The sequence below is a fragment of the Nesoenas mayeri genome (assembly GCF_963082525.1).
Source record: "Nesoenas mayeri genome assembly, chromosome: 14".
NCBI lineage: Eukaryota > Metazoa > Chordata > Aves > Columbiformes > Columbidae > Nesoenas > Nesoenas mayeri.
The window spans coordinates 16,428,850-16,451,684 of record NC_137556.1 but is presented as its reverse complement, the minus strand read 5'-3'; the positions used below and the strand labels follow the sequence as shown (position 1 = coordinate 16,451,684).

General features: G+C 42.0%; 1 protein-coding gene across 1 annotated transcript in view; it reads right to left on the bottom strand.

Annotated features, from left to right (window-relative positions):
• SLIT3 (slit guidance ligand 3) overlaps positions 1-22,835 on the bottom strand; it is a gene marked incomplete at both ends in the record, with an annotated part of 483,041 nt that overhangs the window by 36,237 nt on the left and 423,969 nt on the right. Inside the window, 3 exons of the mRNA XM_080353334.1 lie at positions 789-882; positions 13,609-13,748; positions 20,077-20,174. Of these exons, the coding sequence (XP_080209460.1) occupies positions 789-882; positions 13,609-13,748; positions 20,077-20,174 (332 nt within the window). The remainder of the gene's footprint in view (positions 1-788; positions 883-13,608; positions 13,749-20,076; positions 20,175-22,835) is intronic.

Here is a 22,835-nt window from a genome sequence, read left to right as displayed (position 1 = left end):
CAGCCCCGGCATCGCATCGCAGCACTGAAAACAGCCTTAGGAGAGAGTGTAGAAAGCAGCTCAGATTGCACTGAACTCTCTTGAATTCGCCCTCCTATCTTACATCTTTAATTCAAAGATCTTTTCTTGATGAGCTTTCCACAGAGCCTGGCTTTTCAATTGACTGACTGTATTTGCTACATTGCTCTGAAATTCCATCTCCCTACAAGTGATGAGCACTGCTACTAAGTGCTCAAAACACCCCGACCCTCAAATCTCCAGATGTTTTACTGCCAATTGGAACATGAGGCTTTCCTTTGCCCCTGTGAAGCTGTCAGTGTCAACCGACTCAGGAGAGCTGAGTTACATCTGTTAAGGCTCCTGTTGTGCTGCTTGAATTGAAGACTGCCCTAAGGAACACAAGGAAAGTCCCGAGTTGGAAGAGACCCACAAGGATCATGGAGACCAACTCTGTGCCTGTGGACATCAGGAAACTGTCCTTAGTTTCTGAGGTGGGATATTTTTCAGGAACTGTTCCAGAAGTACTCCTTTTGCCATGCTCTATTCCAGAACAATTTCTCTGCTCTTGAGGTACCTCCGTTATTTTCAAGTAAACTGCAGAAAGCTAGAAAAGTATGTACAGTTGCATTAAAATTAAAATGTGACATGGTCTAAAGCATAGATATAGTTTTCTACTATTTGCATTAATTTTGAAGATTTTTACCCCAAACTCACTGTAAATTCAGCTCTAGTCAGGCCAATGGATGGATCCGCCCCACGTGTGGAGACCAATATACACCCACGCTTACCTGATTCCTTTGTCAAGGGGAAGACATTTGGACTCATGTTGGCACGGATTGAGATCAGGAACACAGTGGTTAATCACCTCATCACACAGTTCACCTGAGGCAAAAGAAAAGCAGTAAAGCTTTAACACAACTTGGACAATTCTGAACCAGCTTTAAGCATGATGTTTGGGAATGCTGAATCTCCCTAAATGGAGACAGCTCAGTAGTTCAGAAGGAGGTGACAACATTGCTTGTGAGGGCGCGTGAGACTTCATTAAAATGGGCTCCTTTGACCTACAGTGACTGTACTGTTTCTATCACATGAATTTAAAAGGCTGGTATAAAAAGTACTGACATATAAACTCCACTTGGAGACAGACTAAGGATCAAATGGGCAGTTCCTGACCCAGAACCTCTTATATCAAAGCAAGCAAGTGACATAAAAGTGAAGCTGCTCATTAGACCATAACATTTTCACACTGAAATATATTTTAGCCGTAGTTAATACTCTGCCAAAGAAGCTGATTTGACATCATTCTGGAAAAGAGCAACAACCCACAAACCCTCCCCCCAAAACCTCTGCGACTCTCAATAATAGGAACCAGCTTTAGGACTGCATGCAATTATAAAACATTCACTATTTATAAGAAAAGTACTAGCTCTATTGCGCTCACAGGAGATGATGTCTTTTGAGAGAAAAAACACATCACATGTAAGCTCAGCTCAGCTGTTTCTAGGTATGGTGTGTTACATGCCATGCGCCTCCCTGGATTTGTATGAATTTTAATAATTAATAGTTACAGAATGTTCAAAAACAGATAGTTTATTTAAATACCACCCTTCTCTGAGTCCTAAATTATTAGGTCACACTTTAGTACCCCAGGATTTGAGATCCAGCCAAAGACCACAGAAAACTTTGCCTTCCCAAGAAACCAACAGAAACCTACCCCACACCTCCCAAAGCCTTGCAGGAAAAGCAAAGGTCAGGTACTCTCAACATGGAAACCCCCAAAAGCTCCAGTCCCCAAGTCCCCTATGCAGCTATATCAGAAGACAACATCTGCCAGGTTTCAAGGTTACGCATATCTTGTGTGCCTGGACATGATACATACCATTACATGAGCAACAAGCCATGTGGATAGCATTGGAAAAAAGATAATGTGGGAGGCACTGGTGGGCTGGCAATGTTTTAGCAGTATTTTCATGAAACTCCACCTGTCTTGGGAGAAACTCCATTTTGAAAAATCCTCACTCGAGTGGCTACAGAGAAACACCAAGCCAAGCAAACCATGAAGGTCAACATTCAGATGGAAAACGCAAATCAGAATCATTCATCTTTTATCAGTCTTGTGATCTGGCAGGGATGACTGAGAGCACAATTCTGAGGATGCCTGTGGTGGTGACAGGTACGGTTTTAGTTGTTAACACCCCCAGCTCACTCCTTCTGGTAATTTCTCCAACATCTCCAGCCTCCCTACACTACAAACTACATAGCTCTTTATTTGACTCTTCATATTAGAATGGAAGTAAAATACATATTTGCAAAAATTAGTTTTGTTTGTTTTTGCTTTGTTTCAAACATGGGACATCTCATAGGTCTGCTTTTGAGAGCTGTCAAGCATAAGCCACCAAGTGGAGCAAGAATGCAAGCCCTGGAGGCACAGGAGAGGGTACCACCAACAAACCCTGTATTCGTGTGCCACACACACCCTCACGACTTTTGGTGGGTTGGGTTTGGCAATGTCGGAGAAGTCTGGCATGGCAACCTGCAGTGGACAGTTGATTATTCATAGCATCGGCTGTAACACAACCAACTCCCTCTGGAGCCAAGGGATCCCAGGAAGCCACCACTACTAAATACTTTTAAAAGTCTTTTTACAGCCCTGGACAAATCTTGGGCAAATGCAACAAATGCGTCCAGCTCAGGAAGGGGGACATGCCAATGAACCGGAATGCTGCAAATCCACAGGAACCACGGAAACAGATCATCTGCTGGGCTTGATGTTTGCCATTGTACTGTTATGCCTCCAAATCAACTAGAGACACTCAGGTCTTACAAATATGAACGCAGCTGTCATTTGGGACAGCTATTAACACATTTTTGAGGTGGCAGAACTGGAGATATGTCTGCTTACTAAGCAATCCCCAAATCCACGGCCCACCAGCCCTCCCAAATACTAACTAGGAAATGGACTCCCCTGGCCCACGGGCAGACAGGAACATGAGCAGGTCAGAACTTGCTGCGATGCCTGGACAACCGCCAGTTCATCATCTTGGTGTTCCTTGTGTCCCTTGTGTGCTATGAATCTGATGTGAAAATAAACACCAAACCAAAAATGGCTGGTGACATTAAAAGAACTCAATGATCTAGAGCTGGAAATATTTTTGGAAGACCATTCAATAACTGAATGCAGTGTGGATAGATGCCTTCAACTATTCTTTCACTAAAAATGGTCAATACATACTTTTGAATTGTTTTTTTTTGGTTGCTTTGAAGAGAAGGAAACAGGCTTTAAAAAAAAAAAAAAGTTTCATAAATTCTCAAAGGAAATCATAATTCTTCTTAAAGTATTCTTCTCAACAGTCTTGACAAGTGCCTAGAGATCCAGTAAAAATCTCCCCAAATGTCAAATATTATGATTCACTGTGTCATTCTGAAGGCACCACTATCAAAATGTAGGAGAATTCTAGGCTAGGTACCAAACATAGCATCCAAAAAACTTTATCATTTTTAACGCAAAACTTGGAACGTTTAAGGACCCTTCCTGTTATTTTTCCCATCTATCACTCATTAGGGAGCTCGCTGGGGAATGCCTTGCAACCAGAGCTGCCTGATCTCGGGGAGAAAATTCTTCTTGATCCATTAGTGCAGGCTCCACCAATGTTCACTAGATGCTGCAGAAAGCATGCCAGGGAAATAAAACACTTTCTGAAAAGCAAAACCCAAGGCACCAGTTGCACGAAGACTTTCTCATGTTTTATTCACTCAGAAAATATTTGGGCCAAAAAATCTGCCCTCAGATCTGAGAGTGCAATGTTCATTGGCCGCTTTAATGTTGGTATCAGAGGAAGAATCTGATCCTCCCTTTTTTTTTGGAGTGACACAGAGCTGCTTCATTGTGCAGCAATTAAAGGTCTTGTCCAAATTTCTCACTGGATAGCTATGTGAACCAAAAAGCAAACCGGACATTAATCTTAGGCCAACTTCCAGCAGCACTGATTATCTTTGTGGAAGATACTTGATTATTCTAAACCAACAGAAATGTTCCATGTAATGCTTTCCCAAATGTAGAAAATAATCCAACCTCCCTATTTTCCTCTCTCCTATGTGTTGTCAAATCAGAGCTCCAGTTTGGGTACACGAGGGTTTCTGAAATGCTTATATAAAGACAGGAAAGTGACACCTGTATTTCTTTTCTAATCGGTCAAGCAATTTTTTAAATCCCAAATAATGTTTCTTGTTTCATCACGGTGCGCTTACTCTCTTCCATCAAAGCCAAAGAGAACAGATCAACACGCAATGCACCCCACTGCAGAACACGTTATGACTATGTCAGATTTACAGGAGGAAAATCACTTATGCCATGAGATTTGACTTTTCACAGTAGCCAGAGGTATTAGGGTCAATAATATTCTGTGATCTGTAGAACTGAGACATGATACAAAGAAGGCACCTCTATAAAGACAGGCACATCCTGAGCTGTGTGAGCAATGCATTGCAAATGTCTTGGTAATCAGTGCTTGTTTTGAAAAAGCATTCTGACATACCACAAAAAATGAAACTTATAGATTAGAACCAAGCTGCACTGACAGGTGGAACACTAACAGGTGGACCTCCCATTGCTGCTGTCTCATGCATTTAAAAACAATAAACAGAGAGAAAAAAAAAAATCCCCAAACAATACATCTTTTGCCCCCATGCAAATACTGCCCTTGTCCCCTTCACCAGCGTTGCTTGGTGCTTTTCAAAAACAACACAACAAAACACTTTTTGTCTCACGCGACATTTTCCTGCTCTTAATTTTTCAGCAAAATCATGAATTTCATGGGGCTTTCCGCATTCACCTTTCGCAGGGCTCCCTGCTTAGGAAGAGCTGCCAAGAAACACGTTCCGGCTCTTCTGTAGCCTTCTGCACGTCTCAGAATGAAGCCAAAACAACAATAGAGCAATAAATACGACTTTTACACACAGTTTAATAATAATCTTTCTTTTTTCCCTTCTGTGCTGTCATGAGAGCTACATATTTCATGCCACATTAGACTTTTAAAACCAGGATCCAAGTTACACTATTTCTCCTTAATCGGTAAAGGAGAGATTGGATGCAGTAACAGTATTTTACTTAGCTGTAAGTAAAACTGCAGTTCTGAAAAGACAATCTAGACCACCGATTTGCAACCAATGAGTTAGATGGTTGTTCTTTTGTTTCACACGTCTGTTGGATGATAGTTTGTGCTCCCATTCTGAGTATTCATTAAATAATTCATAAAGCAACACAGGAAATATTCTCATCCTTAACGTGAGAGAAGCTTTTGAAGGGCCTGGAAGACTATAAGAAAAAAACGCTGTCAAGAATTTCACAATATTACTTGAGAAAAGGAAAGTGCTTACAATGAAGAAATGATGAAGAAAGCCTGGCTTTTATCCACAGAGTAAACTTTTACAGGCTGCACAGGGAGCAGATATATATTTGAGTGGTTAAATAGTATGTTGCAATTTTCTGAACTTTGCCAGGTAAGTCAGACTGGAACTCTTTACTGCTAATAAAAAATACTGTACTGTTTTTCTCACAAGAGATTACTCAGTTTGTATCTAATAACTTGTATCGGAAGAAATGGTTTTTGCATTTTGTTTTCCCCTTCCCTCTTCTCAGCTATTATAAAGAAGTCAGTGCCAACCGGACATTTCAGGAGAACACAGAACCTAAAAATGGTTGGGTGGAACAGGCATAGCGTGTTCCTCCAAGCAAATAATTCACTTAGGAATGCTGTTGATGTTTGATGACAAAGATTTGAAGCTCTTCTTAGAAAAAAAAGAAGGATTTTTTTAACTTCCAAACTGTTTCAACTTGCAATGAAGAAGAGGGAAACTGTGAAAAACCTTCAGTAGGAAATGCACTCGGCTGCCATCTTAGATATCAAAATATAACAGAAATTACCTGAAATGCACTGCAGCAGAATTCTCTGTCTGGATTATTAATGAAGTTGGCTCTTGCTTGACAATCACTGCCCACAATACTTAGTAGAACTAAAGAACTAAAAGGTACTTGATGCTTTTTATTCCATGCTCACACTTTAAAAGCTCGTCATATCAGGTTTTGGCTTATTAAGTGGGAACCTGAAGTTAGACTCCACATTGAGGTTCCTAAAGTGGCTTGTTTTTCAGAATTAAGGAGCAATTATCTCTAATCTTGGGGTAAAACAAAGGGATAACTGATAAAACAACAAGATCTAGGTAGAGCAATAATGATCCTTGCAGTATTTCTGAATCTTGAACAAGGAATATGTTCCAGTTCTACTCATCGCCAAAGTATGAAAAATCATGTTCAATGTCACAAGTGCCACAACACCACAGTGGGTGAAACATTAAACTAGACAATTTCCAGTGCTCTTAGAAGGTGGCAATATCCTTCACCATCCCTCAGAACCACTGTGTCTGAACAGATCCTCATTTTGCTGGACCCCTAGCATTTTGAGCTCTATTGTTTCATACAGATGTATTCCAATTATGTGATTTGTCTAGAATCTATTGGGGCTTAATCCAGTTATTCAGACAACGTAGTGCATCCAGCCACATCTGAGATATCCTCTCAGGGCTGGCAGACAAGACATTGACACTGACTGGGGGATGGGGAATGGGGGCTGTGTTTGTTCACAGGGCTTTGTCTCTGCCACTCCTTCCTCCTCATGCTGTTCCCCTGTGGGCTCCCACCCATGGGATACAACCCTTATGAACTTCTCCAACGTGGGTCCTTCCCACAGGCTGCAGTTCTTCAAGGACTGCTCCAGCATGGGTCATTTCCATGGGATACAGCTCTTCAGGAACAGACTGAAGGGACACAGTTCCTGTCAAAATATCTGTTCCTCCATGGGCTCCTTCTTTCTGAGTCTGTCCACCAGCTCCACCGTGGACATCTGCTCTGCATGGTCCTTCACTGGCTGCAGGGGGACAGCCTCCTTCACTGCGGTTTTCTCCAGAGCAGTTGCTGTTCCAGCACCTGGAGTACCTCTTCCCTCTTCCTCTTCTTCATGGACCTTGGCATTTGCATTGTTGCTTCTCTCACGTTTTTCATCAGTGTTGTTGCTGGGCTCAGCTTTGGGCAGTGGCAGGTCTGACAGAGGAGCAGCGCTTGATCTTTTCTCATAAACCCCACCAATACAGTCCCCCTCCCCCCTGCTACCAAACCTTGCCACATAAACACAACACGGTCTTTGAACCAATAGAGGTCTCTGAAGAATTCTTTATACACAAAAAGATGTACTCATTTCCTGCTGGCAGTTCTAATGTGGCCATCCCTGCAGTGTCTGCATGCCGAATACATTGGGTGTCCATAGCTGGACTCGGCTCCTCCCAGCTTTATTACAATAACTATGCAGTGTGCACCACCAGCATGCCAGTAAGCAGCTAACTAATGGGCTGGTGGTGAACTTCTAATCCTCTGATGTGTTTCTTCACAGAGCGGATTTAATGAATCATGAATCCCATCTGAGGATGATACTCACTCCACCCATCCTTTAAGACAGTAATAGCTGAGATTTCATTTCCTCAAGAGATACGCTGTGGTCCTGATGAACACAAGAGAAGATCTCCGGTATATCTGGTTCCCAAAATATGACACATTGCATTTTACAAACGGGCCAGAGGAAATCCTGGAGCAGAGAGCTCCAGCATGACAGGACACCCACATGGAGACCACAGACAGGCTGCAGCACTGCCAGCCTCCTTCTTCAGCCCCAGTACAATGAGATAAGAGAGTCCAATCTGATAGCAACGACATGTGGGTTCTCAATAAAACAGGGCTGGAAATGGGCTTAAGCTCTTGAACAAAGCTAAAAACTCCCAGCTCTTCCAGCACTTCTCATTCATACTTATGCAAGTGGGAAATGTGGGTGCCTTTTCATTTTCTGCGCAAAAAGCAAATACACTTCACGTTTGTCAAGTAACTAAAACTGAGAAACTTCCATGTAAGGCAGAAATCCTTCAAATAAAAGGAAGAAAATACATCAAACTTTGACCACAATTTTCTCTGTTTGTCTTGAGGAAATTGTGGCTGAAGTTCCAAAATTTAAAAAGAGGCTGATGTTAAATACTTGATAAAGCTTTCAGTGTTTACGAGGCGGCCCCTGTCCTTGTGGAACCGCAAGGCTGAACCACATCACCTAAACCCTCCCCGTTCCTATGTCAAACACGTAGTTAAAAATTCGCAAGGGGCAAAAAACCAACCTAGAGTGCCATGACGCACTGTATTTTCATTCAGCTGCCACCGGTGCCTGTCTTGGGGACTGGCGCAAACCAGCCTGGCGATGGGTAGTGCTGGGGAGCTCCAGCACACGGTGTCAGCCACACGGCATCTTTCTTCCAGAGCTGTTTAGCGTGACTAAGTGCTTGGCTTTGGCCACGCACCATTGCCGCAATCAGCTACGCCAGGAAAAGGGGCCATAATCACTAACAGTGAATAGTGTGCTGTCTAAAAGTAGCTTAACTGCAAAAATCTCAGATACCATCTACCACAGGACACCACAAGGTCCCCTAAGGTAAAATACGTCTTAGCCTTCTCTTCCAAATACATAAAACCAGAAATAGTTTCTAGCTTTTTGTTTTTTTGAGCAATATTTTTTTTGTGCTGTGTTACAAACTGCTTGCAGCTTTTTCCCAGGGAAACAAGCTATTTTAAAACACTTGCTCCCCATCATGGGATGCCTTGTCTTTTAGAAAAGACCTATTTTCAGTAGTAGAAGCCACTAATTTTCTTTGTTTAGGTTTCAGAACAAAGAGGTGTAGCTATTTGCTGAGGCTTTTTAGCATCCTTGGCAAAACCTGAAGTATTTCCTGATGTTTTGTGTAAGTGCTACACATTTCTGCTTCTGGCCAAAACTGAATAGATAGGAAGAAGGAAAAGTCAGAGCAAACAAACAAAACTAAATAAACTAGCAAGTTGAAAGCATAAAACCATAGTACATAGTTTGAAGCATAAAACCACAGCACACACTTTGTACAGCCGATTTTGTCTTTTTTACATGTTTGGACACCTCTTCAAAGGAGAACGACAGTGAGACTGAGGAGGGGATCTCTTTTTGGAGGTATGAAATCCTGTATTTGGATCTGGAAATATAAGCACACAGTGATGGCTCTCAAGGAGGTCTACGACAGTAGTGAATGGCCTACCCTCCCCTCTCCATTTTGTCTTCTTTAACTTACATTCACTTATTTCACAGAATCCCAGAATGTCAGGGATTGGAAGGGCCCTGGAAAGCTCATCCAGTGCAATCCCCCCATGGAGCAGGAACACCCAGATGAGGTTACACAGGAAGGTGTCCAGGCGGGTTGGAATGTCTGCACAGAAGGAGACTCCACAACCCCCCTGGGCAGCCTGGGCCAGGCTCTGACACCCTTGCTGAGAAGAAGTTTGTTCTCATCTTTAAGTGGAACCTCCTGTGTTCCAGTTTGTACCCATTGCCCCTTGTCCTATCACTGGTTGTCACCAGAAGAGCCTGGCTCCATCCTCCTGACACTGCCCCTTTCCATATTGATCCCCATGAATGAGTCCCCCCTCAGTGTCCTCTTGTCCAGCTCCAGATCCCCAGCTCCCTCAGCCTTTCCTCACACGGGAGATGCTCCACTCCCTGCAGCATCTTGGTGGCTGCGCTGGACTCTCTGCAGCAGTTCCCTGTCCTGCTGGAACTGAGGGGCCACAGCTGGACACAAGATTCCAGGTGTGGTCTCACCAGGGCAGAGCAGAGGGGATTTCATAGAATCCATTTGTATTTGCACATTGTTTTAAAGTTGTTAGATGGAAAGGAACTAGGAAAGTGGTTTGTGAGTGTAGGTATTTTTTTCTTTAAATGAAAGTGAGATGGGGCTGGAGTGTGGGAAATTCCTTCCCCCAGCAGTCACTTAACTAATTGCCCATTTTTCATCTACTTTGAGTGGGGGGAAAGACTGTCCAAGAACGTGAAATGAAAACACTGCAAAAAGCTATTAATTGAAGAAAGATCTTTGGCCTTATTATTCCAACCAATGAAAGCAAAATTTATGCATCATTATTTGGGATATTCTTTCCTTAAAAGGCTGTAACAAGTAAAACTAGACAGGCAGAAGATAAAGCAGGAAAATACTAAGGTATTAAAAAAACCCAATCTCTGGATACTGCACTTCTGTCCATAGTCAATATTTCCAACACATGCATTTTTAATTTGCATTTCATTTAGGAACATAAGATTTACTACCACGATTTAACCATTAGTCAACTAAACCAAGAGCAACCCTAAATATTTCTTATAGAGCAACATACATGCACGCTCTTGGATCTTCTTTCTCCCTGTATCCAGACTATTATTTGTATTACAACATACATTTATTTCACACACGTAGCGTTTACTGTAATATCACTGCAGTGTTACCAGTCTTATGGCATCCAAGAGCACAGGAGTGATGTGGGATGCAGAATCCCTACTTTGCAGTGCTACCAGAGCCTTCCTGCCTCCATGGTCGGGAAAAGAAGGGACCTGGGCATCTATAACCAACAGCATGAATGGTGCTCAAAACACCACAGATGCTCAGTACAGAAACATCGAGTCTCATCTCCAGCATAACACAGAGCACTCGGGCACCAACTTGTGTTTTAACTACAGCACCTGCTGAGAAAGCTGTTTTGTATCTAGAAGCAACAACTCTTGTAGAACTACATTGATAAAAATGTGTATTCTGGATTTGTTCAGCCCCAAAGGCCAGTCAATGAACCTTCTAAAGAAATTTCTGTTCTCCATACAAATATTTGTGGAGGTGGAAAAACAAAGAGAAAAGCTTCATCTATCTGCCTACTCTTTGTTAAGCCACAACAGATATTTTTCCTTGAGATCTCCAGGACCTATTCTCAATCCCTCACTGCCTCTTTATGTTTCACCTCTAATCCTCTCTCTCATCTCTCAACTTGCTCCTTGAATTCTGAACAATTCTGAACTAACTATAATATTTGGGCCCAACACAAAGAGATATGAAGTACATTTTCTGTCCTACTAGACTACTCTGCCTATGGATATCACTGCCCTCTTAGGCAAAGTACCACACTGAGAGCTCATTGTACCCCTGACTACTTCACAGAAAAATGCTTCCCTGGAAAGTATCCTCTGTCATCCACTCTTTGTCCAAACAAATATAGATAAAATCCATACACTTGGCAACCCTGAAGCACGCACAGCTTGCTAAAACCATGTTCAGCATAGTCAGAACCTGAGAGGGAAGCAGGTGGCTCAATGCACATTTCTGAGCACAGAATAAGCAATTCCTGATTCCTCCAGTGACCCACTTTCCTCCTGAAATGTTAGCGTTCACTATCCTTAGTACATTCAACATGATATTAAAGCCATCTGCACTTTTTCTTTTTTAATAGATACTGCCATAGTAGCTTCAGGTATTGCTTCAGTATAAAAAGGTTTATTTAAAGAGAATATACACAGAGATGCCCCGGATGCCACAGGAGATTTCAGTCCAACTCTTTGGCCAACAGAGCCCTCTCTTTTCAAGCCAGGCACACAAATCCTTTCCAGGTGCCTCTTCATGACTCACCTCCGTGCCTCCACGGCATCTCCTCAGCTGCTGTTCATTCCAACAGGCAACTTCAGATGCTGTCCAATTTCTTGTGTTTGGACTCAGCTTTTAGAGGACCCTCAAAAACCACGGCTCGGATTTGCTTGGCTTGTATGCAACTTTTGTTTGGCTGGTGGCTTCAGTTCTTCCAGGCATTTTAGGCTGTTCCCTGCCTTTCTGCTCAGAGAGCACCAGGGGGACCTGTGAGGGATCCACCGGCCCAGCTGAGTCCTTCCAGGTCACTGATCGGGTTTGATGAAATATCCCCCTATTGATTTTGAATTTAAGCAACACCCCTATTTTTGCAACCTTTTGCACTTATGACTTGTATTATGTTTTCCAGAAGTATTTCCTGCTCTTCTTCAAAAATACAGTTTGTTTCAACTATAGTCAAAGCTATTGCCTGCATTGTGATAGCAAATACTTGTGTAGTATATACAATTGTGTGCCTCCCACATTGCAAGACTGGGGTCTAGTACTTGACAAGCTCCTGCTGAGAAGCGTAAGCACAGCAATATCCAGGTTAAAAAACCCCAACACACACACAAAACAAAACCAAAAAAACCCCTGTAAGCTGATTAAAAATATTTCAAGACTGAATCTGAAGTATCGTAATCATAGGAGCACTCTGGCCTCTATCCAGACTGCCATTTGAAGAGTCCCAACCTAGTTCTTTCCTACCATTTTTGTCTGCAAAAAACCAAAATAAACTGCAATATGTCCATGAAAAGGGACGGGTATCTGCGTATATACTGGATTCCATTCCTCACTAAATATGTCTTTTCTTGGCTGGGCAAATATATTTCCTCTTGTAAATGTAAAGACTCTGCCTCCTTCTATAGAGTTTTGTTTGAAACCACCCAAGAACAGCTCACATAAATAGTGCACAAGTAAGCACAACAGGCTCAACATCCTATAAGCAGAACTCTTTACTCTGCTAAGCTGCAGTTTTTCAGTTTTTGGCAGAAAGATCATTTTATAACACCAATAAATGTACATTTAAGTCATAAGGCTTTTCTCAGCTAAAGATTTACATGGGCCTCCTTTGTATCAGCCACAAAAATATTTTAAGAGTTTGGAAATTCTAGAAGCTTTCCTACTGCCTTACTCAGCCACTCAAGCTTGATCCTCATTAAATCCCCTGACATGTAATATATTCCAGTGTACAAGAAGCCCTTCATTACTTCTGCATGCTGGAAGGTAATAAACCCATTTCAAAGGATGGAAGCAGGAACTATCGCAGGTGTTTCCTCACCGCGCTAACCCAGTTTGAATGAGTCAACGCCGCTCCACTAACGACTTGAGAAAAAGCATTTTTAGATTCCAGTTAGGAGGGTTTCTGCTCCTGCTGAAGGTTTAGGAAGGAATTTATCTGAAATGCAGGATGGGCGCTGGAGATATTCATTCCATTTCTAACTCTGTTACTAACTTTTGACACTGTGGACCTGGCAGGTGATGGCACATCTGCCATGCAGGGCTCCCCATGGGTGCACTGGGAAGACTACAAGGACACCGACAGTTTCTTACACAGCCTTTGCTTCTCCATTTGTGAACTAGAGATAACGAATTCAAACAGCACGTTGTCAGGCACATTTTAGTTAATAAACGCGGGCCTCTGAGATCTCAGGTGAAAGCCATGCCCCAAAATCTGTTTTCCTACCATAACTCAAACAGGAACTATTTTTATTTTCTAAGATTCAGAACAGATGCACATCAGACTCAGCTCAGTACTGGGAATATTTCTGAAAAACATTTACACAATGTACATGCAAAAGTAAAAATTTCTCCTACACCTTAATCTTCACTATATTTTAATGTATTTTACAATGAAGCATCAGTATTTCGACTCGGAAGAGCGGCCATGTTTGTGAGCATGTGTCTTGCAATACTGGTAGAACTAATCTCTTTCCAGTAAGGCATCCAGGTGGCTTCAATATGGGACTAGATTCTTGGTTAATTATACACTCACAGAAAAAGCAGATGTGCCTTCAGACCCTCCTGGATTCCTGTTCTTCTTTGGTTGTGGCCCTTTCTTACCTGTGTAGTTAGGAGGGCAGAGACAGACATAGTTGTTGATCCCATCCACACATGTAGAGTTGTTCTCGCAGTCATTATCTTCGCAGTCATCTGGGTTTATTTCACATCTTTCCCCCTCATATCCAAGGACACAAGAACAGCTTTGGAGAAAGAAAAAAAGGAATAATGAAAGTTAGCATGGATCTGAATGGGCAGGAGGTTTGAGGTATGAAACTGAAATTAAAAAGCCAGTTGTTAGAGCCCAATTCACCGCAGTTTAACCATATGTGTTTGGTGAGGGATGCAGTCTGATGGTTCATGGGGTCACATAATTATTTACATGAGACATAAAAGCATCAGCAGGAGACAGCCTCTGTGGTGCTTCTTTGTGGATAACCCCAGCCCTGAATTAAAGTGAGCAACTCCAGGGCAGTAAGCAAGTCCAGTTGCATCACGATACTCAAATCCTTGGCTTCTCTGTTCATGATTTTGCGAGTGATACTTGCCTACCGAGGACTAAACACTCATAGAGCGACTTGACAGCTTTTAGATAGCTCACTCTCTTCAAGGAGCAACAGCTTGACTTGAGTTTGCAGACATGAACCTTTTCTTCTCATTACCCCTTTGTCACTTGTCCAAACAAGAAATGTTTGGGAACAATTGCTTTTGCAAGTGCAGTATCGTTTCTGTACTTCTACAGCTTTTCCAACACCTATTTGTAGAAGAGCTGATGATGTCTAGATAATTCAGCTAAAACACAAACAAACAATGGCAGAGCTACGAAAGGTTCTGTCAGGATGTGGACACACATCTTATAATCGAAGAATAATTGCACTAAATATTTTATCTCACAAGACTGTGATATATGGTCCCTAGAGGGACTGTAAGAAACTAAGATGTTGAAGAATGACTTCAGTTTTTTTTGTAAATCTCAGTTTTCTCTCTAGATCCAGAAGTTATGGTTGCTAAGAGAACCTTTATATTTTAAACTAACTGTAAGTGATGAAGAAGTGGAGGCCACAGTTTCTCAAAAGAGAGTCTAAAAACATGTGTTAAGTGCTCCAGTCATTTCAGTGGCTCCTAAGAAGCCAGCAACGATATTTGCAATGTTTGAACAGCATTGCTGTTCACTGGCCACAGAAAGCATGTGTGTGGAAGGGAAGCTGTGTTGAGTTCTAGTCCAAACTACGCATTCATTCAGCTGTTCCTTTCCCATGCAAGTACTGGTGACAGAAAGGGATTGAACAAGCACTAGCGATTGATGAGAATGAAACCCAGAAAGCACCAGAGCAGTCACACTAATTGCCAGCCACTGATTCCTGAAACCAGGAGAGTTTCCAATGCAGAGATGGCTGCAGAGGACTTTTTTCATCTCAGGTGCACGAAGTGGACATGGGGCAGTCACCCTGTTGTATGTAGGTGTCATGGGGTTGAGATGGGGAATGCCCTGGAGAAAAAGATGTTCAGAATCTGTGAAGGAAAGGGTTGGCTGCTCTCAGGGTGACACTGTGACTCTTGCTCCTGTGTGTCCCAGACTGAGCGGGGTGCAGGGACTCCCAAGGCAGGGAGAGTACAGAGTTCTGCATCGCCTTAAGCAGGTCCTAGGTTGGACCCTCAGGATCAAATTAGACTTTTCAAGACATGGGCAACCTTAAAAATGAAGGGAATACTAAGGAGAAAGAAAAAAGGGCAGGGAATGTGTGTTGAGCCACCACAAAAGTAAGATCTTCTAGACGGGTACAGAATAGGCACACAGACCCCATGCTAAGAGTAATCGTCATTCAGTGCTGCAGGGACCACTCACAGGTCATGAGAGTTAGAAAATCTTCACCGTGAATAACCAAAAACCAAACTGCTCAAATAAATCCAATTTAAGACACAATAAATCAATAAGAAATATTTTCTTTTCCTGTCTCAAGCTCATTATTGCTAATAAAAGATGTTCTCTTGCTGACTCCGCGGTGATCCAGAGGATCGCAGGAGGCAGGCAGGAAAGAAGAGCTGGCACACCATCATTTGTGGCGATGCAAGTGTCAGGGAGGGGGTTAAAGACATCTAATTAAATACAGTGGCACATTCGTCATGTCTCCCTTTCTGATTACAAAACCCCATTTTCAGAGGTTTATAACTCAGCCATAAAAATATGCTCCAGGCTGCAACTTGGCATCCAAGGTCTCAGTTTGAGAGCGCATTTTTTCTTCTCTCCATTTAAAGAAAAGCAACAAGAGTGGCTTTGTGTTGGTTATTTTTATGTGAATATAACACCATTTTCCTTCCACAAAAGGACTGGGACAGCTTGGATGTATGCAATTAAAAATGACATTATTAAATACTATCACAGTAATGGTTCAACTCAGTAGAGTTACCATTAGTAACAATACATGTGGGATTGTTAACATACAATTGCTCAGTATTAGGACACATTCCATACTGAAGGAAATGTCAGCATAATTGATGACATTTGGCTACTGGTGGCTATGTATTATAGGGGGTCTTTACATTATTACTTACGTACCATTCTTTATTTTGATTTGCATTCAAATGTGCCAAATATGAGGACTGAAATTAAATGATAAAACACACAGTTTGGGACCCAGACCGAACCATATGTTGAAAGAGTTGCTGCTTGGGACTGTTTGTATGTATTTTCCCAGAAAAAGCTTAGAAGAAAAATGAAGTTTGCAGAGTGACTGGAAGGTCATCGAACTTGGGTTCCATCTGACCAAGAGAGAAAATTAATTCCAGAGACAACGATGAAAAGTTTGTACTGACTAAACATTGAAGCGGTGTGAGACGGCATTTCATTTGGACCTTGGAAACAATACAGTCGAGCAGGAAAGAACTCTTTCTTAAGCTGTAGTGATTGCATAAATGTCCAAACTCCCTGTTCCTTCAGGTTAGGGATTTTCTGTCAGTGTTGTGCTTTCCTAAAAAGAAAGAACTAAATGAAACTCCAAATCATCATTATCCTCATGAAGGGGCAAGGGAACACAGAACTTAATGACAGCATTTGGGGGTAAACTTTTGGAGCTGAAGTATACTGAGCATTTTGTAAGTTTACTATATTAAACAACTTTTTTTTTTCCCAAACTCTAATGAAACAGTTTGGCATCTGTTTATTAACATAGGCATAGATATAGTGTAACATGTTTCAAAAAAAATCAACTTTTAAACAAAGACCGTAAATTCTTTCAGGAATATTACAGTTTCTTGGTAAAGGAGCTTTATACATCTACATCCCAATGGAGCAGCCTGTAAGTCTGGAAACGCAACGTTTTTCCTTGAAGTAAGCAGAATTAACACTAGGGAGTTAATGAGATCCAGGATTTTACATTTATGAGAGAACTTAAAGTTTGTGGAAAATGCTCAAGAAAACGCTCTGGAAAAATGAGTGGGGGTTTATATGGAGACAAGTTAAAATAATCCAGAGACTTTGTTTCCCAGCACAGTAGGTTATCAAAGATCAGCTGGTTGCCTGTGGCTAAACTGAAGCTGAGCTGGCGGCTCTGCCTCCTTCGTCAAAGTCTCAACTTCCAGGCATACTAAAGGATCAGGACACGTCTGACTGACCGTCTTATTTTATCAGTCTGAATAAGCACCTTTTTTGGCAACTTTTTGTCAAAGGAGACATATCTTAGATTAGAATGAGTAATTCAAAGGGAGGAAGAACTTCATATTTTAATCCCCTGAGCCACACAACGCTACTTAACTATTCTTTCATACAGAAGTTACCTGAAAAAAAAAAAAAGAACGTGAAAATTATTCCGAATTGAAAAAGTGCAAGAATAAAAGATGCCAAGGAGGACTGAAGAACTCCAGCTGAACCTTTGCCCTTGGCTGCCCCACCAGGACCTGCTATCACCACAAATCTGAGCGGCTCAGTCCCCTGCTGCCGCCTGTGTCCCGGGTACCTGGCACAGCGGGCGCGTCGGGCTGGAATCTCAGCCATAACTATGAATTTCCTGCCTTTGCCTGGGGAACATCACCACCTCAGCATTAGTTAAAAGGTAATTTTCTTGTCTAGGGCTGCAGAAACTGGAGAGTTAAACTGCTTGGCATTTCATAGGGAAAGAGCTTTGGCTTAAGTTTCCTTTTTACAAGAGTAAAGATTTGACAAGTTTGGCAGCAGAGCTTGTGTATGAATATATTTCCCCAGGGAAGAGAATATACAGAAGATATAATTTCTTTTACAGGCCACACAACAGAAAAAACCAAGGAGGCCTCTCATGAAAATGTTTCTGACATCCACTTCCTCACAGCATATAATCCAAGGCAACGTTTTCCCATCTTGATGCATAGAACTCTGACTGCTGCCATCCAATGGAGAGGAGATTTCCCACCAAAAAGACCCCAAACCAACCAAATTCACTCTCAAAATGTTTCTTGATCTTCCCCTTCACTGTTTCATCCCCACACCACATTTCTCTAAGACGTGCAAAAGCCCCACGCTCGTGTTCTCCAGAGCAGCTGGGGCTATGGACCGACCGAATTAAAAACATGGAGAAAAAACAGAGCAATGCATAAGTGGAACATTCAGTTTTATGAAGCAAGATTTTGACGAGATACAGTTTTATGTGTCTTTTATTAGACCAACTGAAACTACATAAATAACTATAAAAGCAGAAATTTTCCCTAAAAAGCCTCAAATGTTGTTCAGCAACGAAACCACCCCCGTAGTTTTGCAAAGGATCTCAAAACCTACATTCATTTGGAGCTGAAGCAAAGCCTCTGAAATTGTAAAACTACTTACTCAAAAATTTCAGAAGTGGCTTTCATTTCAGATCATTCAAAACTTTTTACTTTCTACCACAGAACAAACGAAAAATGCTAAAGAAAAATCTGATGTAAAACAGAAGCTGAAGCCTTTCATTCCAGTATTATGGATATTATAAAACGTTTTACTAGCACATTTTTAATATCAGCTGTATTTTTGAGAAATGAGTACCGAGTGACAGAAAACAGATATTCTAATACGGCGCAATTTTGCTTTGGCACAAGCTGGAAAAAATCTATCTAAATAGTATTGCATGAGGGCGACCAGAAGGGAACCCGAACTGAAGACCACCAGACCTTTATTCTCTCAAGGAGAAACCAAACCTCAACTTCTACACCAAAAACTGCTGGACCTGCTAAAATGTGAATCAACAAAAGGTCTAGCAGATCACAAGGGTAGAGTAGCATTTCACCCAAATCTCGGGGCTCCTGCCAAGCAACGTGCCCATTTGCATGTGCTGTGATCTGCAGAGCCACCTCATTTCCATTTGCTGCTTCCCCACTCATCCCACCCACAGGGCAAAATGGAAACTTTTCTGTGCCTCGTTCCCACAGGAGGGATTTGGGGAGCCAAAAAGAAGCCGCAATGCTCTGCTGGAAAGATAAAGTGCATCCTGCCACTGGTAGGGGACAGGACACCCAAAGTCCTGCCAGCCACCCAAAGTTTCACCTGACCCTTTCTGTTTTGAAAAAAAAACAACCTATTTTCTGACGTAAGATGATATGAGTTTGCTGACTTGGTTAAGAAACAGTTAACTTCGTTGGAACAGTCTGAAACCGAACTGCAATCAAACTGAAAAAATGAACTGGTTTGTCTCCCTGCTTACAGCGCTGATAAACCCTGCAAAATTCAGTATCTCCCTCCAGCTGTCACTGATAGGAACCTGGACACAGGAGAAGACAAAGCAGCAGCCTTGGTAATGCAGAAAAGCTTTTAGACGTGAGGCTTTCGTATATGCAATTGGAACAGCAGCACGGTGTACTTTTGTACATATTTTGTGCAAGAAATAGGATAAATACTAAGGACCAAATCTATGAAAATCTGAGCAACTCTTTACTAAAAAGCCAAAACCAATCCAGCAACTTTAATGACAACAAGTGACCAAAGCCTCAAACTTGTATTTTCTTAGTGGTAAAGCAGTGCCTGTAGCAGCACAAATCTCTCAGTTACCTCATGAATATATTTGGATTTCTCTTTGAGTAACCCCACTTATGCTACATCTTTCTCGTATGGGAAAACTGAAATCCATAAAGTGCAGCTGTAAAGGTTATTGTCTTGCAGGCACAGCACTCAGGATGTGACAATCCCTCCATGCTTTCTAATTGTTTCTTTAAAGCCTGTTTGTCTACATGATTCTTCAGTATGAAAATATTTTGCATCTGGTTGTCAAGCAACAGACATTTATTTTACAAATACAAAAAAGGGTATATGCGAGTTTGAAATGCCCCAAGGCAAATTAACATACAGATAACACAATGCAGATCAGGGAGATCACTCCAAATGGTTCTTAAGACTATACTGCATTATGAGAAAATAAGGAGGCTTGTTTCAGAGGAAACAATATGTCACCAGTGAAACCAGATTAATTTTTTTGTATGGCAAACAGAAGTGTCACATGCAGCAGCTTTTATAATGTAACCATTATAGTTCATTAATGCAAAGTAGAAACACATTTAATTTTATCACCTCATTTTAAATGAACTTTGTGTTACTACCTGAATCCATCTTTATTTGCCTCGGTGAGGTGGCAGGTCCCTCCATTCTGACATGGATTTTGAATGCAGGAATTAATGGGCACACTGCAGTCTCGACCCTATTTGGGAAAATTCAAAAGAAACAAGGTTAGTAAGACTCATGTCATCTAAATCAACGTCTCTTGCTCTCTTGCCCTACACGTGGCACCATTTACAGGAGGTCTGTGGTGTTCAGACCCAACACATCACCTGATGCTCTTTATTGATGGTCAGATATATTCATCACTTCAGTGAGACTTTGGGCAGGGCAACTGTTCTGACCAGTGGGACTGGTGGGTACCTTGGTATCGTTTCAGTTTCAAGATTTTGGTCAACTCTTTCATTTGACTGTTTTAGGGAAACATTTGGTTTCAGCATTACTCTAACACACTTCAATGTCTAACATTAGCTACAATGAAAAGAATTAATCATGACCAGAGGTAAGCAGAAGGCCACACACAGCACAAGACCGCATAGAGTCAGTGCTCATTTACCAAGTGCTCAGTTAAACACTGCAACAGAACACCCTCCTCATTACTGCACATTGTCCAAACCTAAAGGGGAAAATTCATTTTTATTGTGGGAGTTGAGTTTCAGTTTCTGTACAGCACACAACAAATCCTGTTTGAGATACCATCGTTGAACCAATTCCCTTCTTAAAGTTTGTCCTAAAATACACATTAGTTCCAACTGAACTTCACCAGCTTGAACAACCTCAGCTGCTACCAGCTGACCTTTAATTGGCTTGTCAAGGCACAGACATATTTTTCTGAGCATTGTGTTGATTAGAACAAGCTATTTGTTAAATTGGCAAATACATCAAAGAGTTTGGTCTTGCTTTTCACAATAGGGTGGAATAAAGATACCTGAAAGCCTCAATATCCAAGGGATCTGTGCAACCACAAGATGTTCAAGAGATCTCTCTACTCTTCCTACCAAAGGAGGAAGGGCTAAAGTCCCTGGGTTTGTTCAGCCTGGAGCAGACTGAGGGCAGAGCTCATGGGCTGCAGGTTCCTCAGCAGGAGCAGGAGGGGCAGGGTGAGCTCTTCTCTGTGACAGTGACAGAACCCGGGGAACGGCAGAAGATGTGCCAGGGGAGGGTCAGTGGGACATGAGGAAAAGGTTCTTCACCCAGAGGTGCTGGACACTGAACAGGCTCCCCAGGGAGGTGTCACGGCCCCAACCTGACAGTGTTCAAGAAGAGACTGGACAACGTCCTCAGACACATGGTGTGAATTGTGGAGTTGGACTCAATGATCCTTATGAGTCCCTTCCAATTCAGGACATCCTAAGATTCTATGATTCTTGAGGCTCTGTCCCCAGCATTCCCCACAGACAGGTGAAGTACCTTTGCGTTTTAAAATTTGCACAAATACATGGAAACAGGGACATCCTTGTCCTTGGTTGAATCAGAAGAGAAACACTTCCAAAGACCAACAGGAAGACCTGGCCATCCCCAGGCACACTGCGAGTTCACTCCCCCAGCGCAGCAGCGCGGGCAGCGCGCGCAGACCTGACCCCAGAGCTGGCACATAGCTCTGCTCCATCCAGCCCGCGCTTGCCAAACAGCCTGTCCTTCTCCATTTGAAATCCCCAGCCCCCAAATGTCTTGGGGAAGAACTGGGAAGGTGCCGAGGGAAGCTCACGCAGGTTTTATTCTGGCACCGTGCGTTGCGCAGCACTTGACGGATGCGATCCACACAGCATTAGCGCTAATCCGCTGCCATCCTTCCCAGCGTTGCCTGCTTTGTCCATCTGTGTTGTGAAACCTGGGTGCTTTCCATGTTATCCTCGTGCCATTTTTTATATTTCCAAGATCACAAATACTTTTCCTGTGCTCTCGAATAACTGACTGTTTTATAGACACTTCACTAATATCAACTGCTTCTGTATCACGTGAACTCGTCATCCCTGTATCACTCAAATGTTAAACGCTTTGCAACTAAGCATAGCAAGAAGCAAAGCAGAAACCACAGCATCCATTTTTCTGAAGGTTTTTGTCACAGTTGAACACTATGTAAAACAGTCCCATCACTTCTACTGTAATTATACGGCTTATTTTGAATGTTCTCGTAAAAGATTTAATAAAGAGAAATGTTAAAATGGTAGCAAGGCATTTTCAGTCTCACTGGCACATGAATTTTCTCATGACTTAGACTCAGCTGTCATTTCTGTACTGAACATGGCTGAATTATTGGCTTCTTGGGCCTCAGGCACCATGGAAACCAATTAGTACGTGCTGCTGAATCAGACTTAATTACAACACTAAGTTGCTATGTGGCTTTAGGAAAATTAGAGTCTCTCTGACTCAGTTTACTCATTGTAATAAATGGTCAAACAGCACTCCATCCTTCTCCAAGGATTATCTTCTCAGTGTTGAATTTATCAATCGCACATTGAGAGCCCAAAAAACAAGTACAATTTCTCTAACACAAAAGATTATGAAAACCAAAGCATTCTGAAAGGAGAGAACCCACAGAAAATATTGGTACTGATAAATCTACAGCAAAGCAAGACCATTTTATTTCTCTGTAAGACTGCCACTAACCAGAAGAGCCTAAAGACATTCTAGAAACATCTTTCAAATGAATAATGCAATTCTCCAGTCTCAATTTACAGTAAGACTGTTCTTACTGGAAAAATAGAATTGCTGTCAAGCATCACTAAAATTAATTTATCTGTGAGTTAGGAAAAACTCTTTGAATTAGATTCCCTGGAAATAGCTGTCGTTACAAAGGAGA